At 44.2% G+C, this 7196-nt stretch overlaps 1 protein-coding gene across 3 annotated transcripts in view; it reads right to left on the bottom strand.

Annotated features, from left to right (window-relative positions):
* Window positions 1–7196, bottom strand: part of TEX10 (testis expressed 10) — a 157836-nt gene that overhangs the window by 118100 nt on the left and 32540 nt on the right. For all 3 annotated transcript variants that reach the window (XM_019509167.1, XM_019509169.1, XM_019509168.1), the window contains 2 exons: window positions 6073–6311; window positions 5399–5534 (listed from right to left, as the gene is read on the bottom strand). In XM_019509167.1, coding sequence (XP_019364712.1) covers window positions 5399–5534; window positions 6073–6311 — 375 coding nt within the window. The remainder of the gene's footprint in view (window positions 1–5398; window positions 5535–6072; window positions 6312–7196) is intronic.

The following is a 7196-nucleotide window of genomic DNA, read 5'->3' on the forward strand; positions in this document are numbered from 1 at the left end:
CACGTGGCAGCCCGCGGGCCGTATGCTGGACAAGTCTGGTTTAGTAAAATCCAAACTGATTAGATCTACTGCATTTCCCTTCCTCCGAAAAATCACCAAGCTAGTCTGTCACAATCTATCTTTAGTAAAAACATCCTGCATTTATCACATTTCCTATTAACCTTTGTACCTTTTTAAAACAAATAAATTGCCATGCTACTGAAATCAGATTAAAGGGCCTGCCATTGTCCAAATTTCTTCTTTCCCTATTCTTTAAAACAGGTACTGTTAATAATGCTAGTCAAACAGTACCACGTAAAACTCAACAAATGTATTGCTACTGGACCTGTAGCTCTCTGAGTCTGCTCCCAAGGTCAATGCAGTAATTTCCATTTTCATAGTCACATTCCTATTAGCAATTCTATCCTTGCCTCCGTGTCCAGCATCACTGACCTTACCGAAAATGGAGGCAACCTCTTACTTCAGTGTTTGGCCATACTCAGATAAATCTTGACCCATTCTCTCTGTATAAATGCCTCACTTGACCTTTCCCTGTTCTCCTAGTTACATCTAATGAAGAAGGGACAGCAAGAAAAGACTCATCTTCCCAGGGTACTGCTGCTGTAGGAGCATCAGCTCAGTTCCAGTGGCATCAACCCCATGACCAGGCTTCAGGTGTCTCCTTAGCATCTGACCAGGGTGCCTCATTAGCATCTTTCTATCCCCCCAGTACATACATAAAGGGCACAGGGCTGTGCCTGCTCTGGCAAAGGCTCCCTGGAGGGGGACGGGAGGGAGATGCACTATTCAGCTTGTTCCACTCACCCCCCTGCCTCCAAGAAGTACTGTTTGGTGCAGTGCTGCACTGACTAGCTTCTATGGCCAGGCCAGGACAGACCCTGCCATGGCAAAGAGTCCTGGGGAGTGATAAGGGGTGGGGAGGAAGGATTCTGGTGCCCTCTCACAGGTCAGCACCTGAGGCAGGTGTCCCACTTGCCCTATCACAGGTCACTCAATTTTGGGGATTTTGTGGACAATTAACTTTTTGCAATCCTGCTCCCCCCTCCACTCCCGCATCTGACAGGATGATTGAAGTCACACAGGGATGTTAGACACGGAGAGCTGGGATTGCAATCCTGGGCTTTGTACTTGCTAGCATATAGCACTTTTGTGGAACATCTTTGTAGCTGGTCTGCCATTTTATGGCGAAATAAATTGGCTGAATGTATGCAGGGTATTATTAGTCCTATCATAAATTTAATATCTGCCAGGAGGCTAAGATTAATCACTTCTTACTGGTTCAGTGACTATCTGGCGAAGAAATCAGTGGCTTTAAAGTCAGACTCCAAACCAGTCTTGTGTAGTTAAGAAGAGGACCACCAATGGTCTCCTACACTGATATATGAAATTTGAACTTTCTGATGAATTCAGTTTTTGTAGGTCTAAAATGAGCCAAAAGTAACCATCCTTAATTTGGATGAGAAGCTACCATATTTCACAGTGCATAAGTCAAGTTTTAAACTCCTAAAATTCAACCTTTACTTTATATACCATATCACTGTCCCCTGAGAGCGTTGCCAGGCTTGAGCGCCAAGCACTATACCCAGCCCTGTCCCCTGCAAGCACCCTCACTGCAGGCTGGGTACCCAGGGGGTGGATATGTGCTGCAGTGCCACTCGCAAGGGATGGGCCAGGCTTGGCGCTCAGATACTGCGGCCCCATCCCTTGCAAGTGGCGCTGCCTGGGTCGCACCTGCTGAGTCTGGTGCCACTCACAGGTGATGGGGCCACACCAGCCAAGTGCCGAGGCTGGCTTTGTTTGCTATGAGTGGAGCTCAGTCCTGTTCCCTGCGAGTGGCATCAGGCTCGGCACTTAGCTAGTGCAGCTGGGCTCAGAACTCAGCAGCATTGCTCTGAGGATGAGGCCAGGCTTGGTGCCACTCACAGGGGACGGGGACAGTGGATGGGGACAAGCTTTATGCTCAACTAGCGCAGCCCCATACCCTGCAAGCAGCGCTGCCTGGGCTGCACCAGCCAAGCACTGAGCCCAGCCCTATCTGCTGCAAGCAGTGCTGCTGAGTGCTGACCCCAGCACCCCTCACAGGGAATGGGAGCCAGGCTCGGCACTTGGCTCAGCTGGGGGTTACTTAACAATTACTTTGTGTCACACTTCCACCAGCCCAAGGGAATCATCCTTCCTGACAAGATGGAGGATCATCAGGAAAAGGGTGAACATATACCAATCACTGGCGTACACCTTGTAAGGGAACACCTCGAGAGGCTGGGTATCCACAAATCAGCTGGCCCAGGTAAATGCACCCAAGAGTGCTAAAGGAATTGGCTGATGTCATAGCATGGCCAATGGCAAGGATATTCAAGAACTCATGACATTTGGGCAAGGTACCTGAAGATTAGAAGAAAGCCAATGTGGTGCCTATCTTCAAGAAAGGGTAAAAGGAAGATCCAGGGAACTACAGGCCAATGAGTTTGACCGCAAACCCTGGAAAGATCTTGGAAAAAGATCACCAAGGAAACCATTAACAACACACCAACAAAAGGCAACACTCTGAAAGACAGCCAACATGGCTTTGTTGCAGGTAGGTCTTAACTGACCAATCTCATTCCCTTCTATGACCAGGTGACATCACCTGGACAAAGGAGAAGAGGTAGATATCATATATTTGGACTTCAAGAAAGCCTTTGACCTGGTGTCCAATAATGTCCTCATGGTAAAATTGGGGAATTGGGGCCTCAACAACCTTAGTTCGATGGCTGGGGAACTTGCTCCATGGACAGACCTAGAGAATGACAGTTGATGGAACTGAATGAACATGGCGCACGGTGACCAGTGGCATCCCTGTTCTCGGACCTGTACTCTTGTATGTATTTAAGTGATCTGGACTCTGGTGTCAGAAGCAGACTGGCTAAGTTTGCTAACGCCACCAAACTATGGGGAAGTGTAGTCACCCTAGAGGATAGGCTGGCAATCCAGGCTGACTGACAGGCTTGCAAGGTGGGCGGATCAAAACCTGATGGCATTCAACATGGAAAAAAGGCAAGGTGCTTCATTTCAGGAGAAAAAAATCCACATCATACTTACAAGCTTGGCAGCGCTACACTTGCTAGCACCATGACTGAATGAGACTTGGGAGTCATGGCTGACCAAAAGATAAACATAAGCCACCAATGCGATGTTGCAGCCAGCAAAGCAAACAAAACTCTGGCTTGCATCTACCAATGCATCTCAAGCAAGACCCAGGAAATCATCCTCCCACTGTACTCAGCTTTGGTGAGGCTGCAGCTAGAATACTGTATCCAGCTCTGGGTTCCACAATTTAGAAAAGATGTGTAGAAGCTTAAAAGGATCCAGAGGAGAGCCATGCACATGATTAGAGGACAAGTGAGCAGGCCTTGCAAGGAGAGGCTGAGATCCATGGGACCCTTCAGCCTGGAAAAGCGTAGGCTCTGGGTTGACTTGGTGGCAGCCTATAAGTACATAAGGGGCATGCACATCAGAAACTGGGAGAACATCTGTTCACCAGGGCACCCCAAGGGAAGACAAGATCCAACAGTCAAATTCCTGGAAGACCGTTTTAGGCTGGACATAAGGAAAAACATTTTTGTTGAGTCCCCAGGGCCTGGAATAGACTCCTCCCAGAAGTGGGGCATGCACCTACTCTGGACACTTCCAAAAAACACCTGGATGCCTACCTTGCTGGGATCATTTGACTCCAGCTGACTTCCTACCTCTTGGGCAGGGGGCTGGACCCAATGATCTTGCGAGGTCCCTTCTAGCCCTAATGTCTATGAAATTCCTCTACGGCTCTTGCTTCCAATGAAGACAGTCAGCCTTCTTAACAGGCTATTGTGAAAGAGTCTCTAAAAAAGGAAAGAAGGAAGAATGGGGCAAGTTATGGTGGAACTCAAACTCTGTCTAGGTCACTGTCAATGCAGAGAGCACAGTAGATATTGAAGGAAAGAGACAGAAAAAGAGAAGAGAAATTACGTGAATGGTTATGGATAGATCAAGCCTGCTCTGTTCTCAGGTGTCTCTTTAAACACAAGATCTAAGTCCTCTCATAAAAAGATTGGGAAGTTGCTTTCTTGCTTTTGTTCAAGACATAGAAGGTTTACATCTTCTGTAGTTGTGGCTGAGGATATTATTGATGAGATGCCATCTCATTACGAGTTAGGACAGACCATTGCTGTTGATGGTATTAAAGGGCAGGAACATTCAGTCTTTTTTATGATGGGGGTATATTTCATGAGATTTAGCTGTGGAGTGGATGTCCTGATCATTCACCCAGATCTTCCAAACAGAAATGCTGCATTCTCTAATGGACATCAGCTTTGGCAACCACAAAAAGTCAAATAATGCATGCCGAGCAACTGACTGATATTCAGAAATCAAGGTTTCCACACAAACTTCAAGACCTCAGGAAAAGACTTAAATGATAACAGTTCAATTGTCTCAAAGGTGGTACAACTATCTGGTCACTGTAATTTATTAAGCAGAAGTCCCAGATTGTCACGTTCTTCTCTTCATTCTCAAAGAGGATAGGTATACCTGTCCTTTTGTTCTTTGGCACAGCTGCAGCAACAACTAGACAATTAGGAAACAGGCGCCCAAGGAAAACTGAAGCCTTTTTCATATGGCAGTTGGTGAAACATTTAGACTTGTTTTAAGACATGACTTTCAGTTGTAGATTTTGACTACATACCCCTTGTTAGCTGTAATAAATCTTCCATTTTGGCAAGTGTAATTTTACTGTTAGAAAGAAATCCCAAAGTACTAAATACAGGGCGAGTAATTATTTCTATTGCTGCTGACAGCATTTTTGGTAGTCCTTCCAGCAGCACATAAAACTAACTGGAATCTAATGGAGGAGAAAGTGAGATCCGCACATCTGGAACAAATGGAGTTCTAGGTCAGTTCAATCTGTTTAACCAGACCTTCCAATTCATTTTCTGACACTGTATATGAGACTAATATGAAAGAAGGGCATCTTTGAAGGTGGGATGTGGACAGATCCAGGAGTTAACTCTAACAAGAGAGGTTTCACCCTACTCCCTCCAAGAACAGAAGCCTGTGTGATTACAGGACTTTGTCAGCATTCTCACAATGTTTAGACAAAGGTCAGTCAGAACATGTAACCCCACACAGCATCTCTCAATCTGTTATTTATTAGATTTCATCTATCCCAACCATACAGTTGGTCCAATAAAGAGATATGACTCACAAAGTATTTGCCTTTCACATTTCTCAGACCATGACAGCTACAACACCACTCTAAAACTACAAAAATCCTTGCTATTTGTACAGTACAGGTTCTAGACCATCAATATAAAAATCTGGTAGTCTAAATTTTGGGCCAGAACCTGCAAGTTTAGCATTAAAATGTAAATATAAAAAATTTTACCTGACTCCTTGAGGGCTCAGCTCTTCTTTTTGATAAACTCTGCTAAAAAACTTCAAAAGTAATGTGCGAACAGGAAACAAGAGATTCTTTTGTTGGTACAGTGTAAACACTGCTTTTATCAAAGTCTCTGCTGCCACTATAAAGAAAACACAAAATTGAAAATGTGGGTCTTGCTATGTTTTTCCTTACCAGATTAAAGAGGCTTTACTGTTATTTTCTGGTATCAAACCTTCAATCTTCTGTTTGACAAACTAAACAGATTGAGCTTCTACAGTCTTTCACCATAGAACATTTTTGTTCTAGACTTCCAACCATATTTGTGTTTCTTCTCTGTACCTTCACAAATTGCCTCTCTCAAAGATTTAAAAATAGTTACAAAATTAAGCAACTGTCAATCTCTCAGAAAGGATATAAACAGTGAAATACAACTATCTATGCAAGTAGAACATCCTACTAAACAGTTTAGAATTTAAAGTAAAAAATGCTTTCACTACCCAAAACTGCTAGAGTTCTTCAGACAGGGTGAATTTTGGGCATGTATACAAAATGTTAGTTGCTTAAAGTGGGTCTCTGTTTAAATCGCTTACTGTAAGCTGCCCTAGGCCTTTGTTGGGAAAGGCTGCATATAAACTGTATGAATAAAGACAAATATTTGCCAACTGCCTGCATCTTACCTTTATTTCGCTGTATCTGCATTAGTCTCCATGTCACTCCAAGCAATCTGTTCAGCTGCTTGGAATTCAATTTGCTGCCATCCTGAAGAGTATCGGTCACAAAATTTCTTATCCTATCTAGCCAGTCAGAATCCATGTGAAGTGTTGAAGCACTTGATAGTGAAACCATAATGTCACACAGGGTTAAATTCAGTAAAAGATGGTCTATGTTGTTTGAAGTGGTCATACAGTACTTGTTGCTAAATAAAATAAAAATATTTATGAAAAAATGTTATAGCTTTTAAATGCATTAATATAAAGCATGAGTTTGAAAGAAGGGTCATATAGCAATAATCAGTGACTCAATTTTTAAAAATGCTACGTATCCCTCAGCCACTGATATAATTGTTGCACTGTGGGGTCAGGCCAACTCTCAGGATCTCAAAATTGTGCTGTTAGACAGGAGGGTACAACACAACTGCGCATATACAAACACACAAATCAGTGGGATGTATACACACACACACACACACACACACACTACCAACTCAGGCACATACACTTTCAAACTAGCCTAGGCACATGCATACCCATCACCAATTCAAGCACATACACTATACACCCCAAAAGTTAGACAAAAATCAGTTGTCCATATCCACACACTCAGTACACACACACAGATCACTAATTCATATATCACGCACACAATGAGATACACACACAGACCAGTTCACATGAATACAATCCACCTACCCATAGGGAACTTCCTAACTTGGATGGCACAGTATGTATGTGTGTGTTTGGGGTACCTGGGATACTTGGGGGAAGGTGAGACAGAGAGAGAGTTAGTGTAGGCAGTGAAAGTTGCCAGAACCAGGATTAGAACCGGTAGACTACAGAGAAGCTGGCTGAGGAACTAAGGCTTCAGTTTACTCAAAGTAAACTGGGGTTAGAAACTGAGGCAGACAGCTGAGATATTGGGTAGGTGGGGGGGGTGCAGATAAGTGGTGGCAAGGAGGAGACAGCCAGGAAAGAAACTGAGGCAGAAGCCTGGAAGGGGAAAAGGAAAAGGCAGTGGGGATAAGACAGTGGCAAAGAAACAGGAGGTTTGGAGGCAGAGAGGCGCTCAGGACAGGTGTTGGAGG

This window comes from Gavialis gangeticus, unplaced genomic scaffold (assembly GCF_001723915.1).
Source record: "Gavialis gangeticus isolate Ggan-Ray unplaced genomic scaffold, GavGan_comp1, whole genome shotgun sequence".
NCBI lineage: Eukaryota > Metazoa > Chordata > Crocodylia > Gavialidae > Gavialis > Gavialis gangeticus.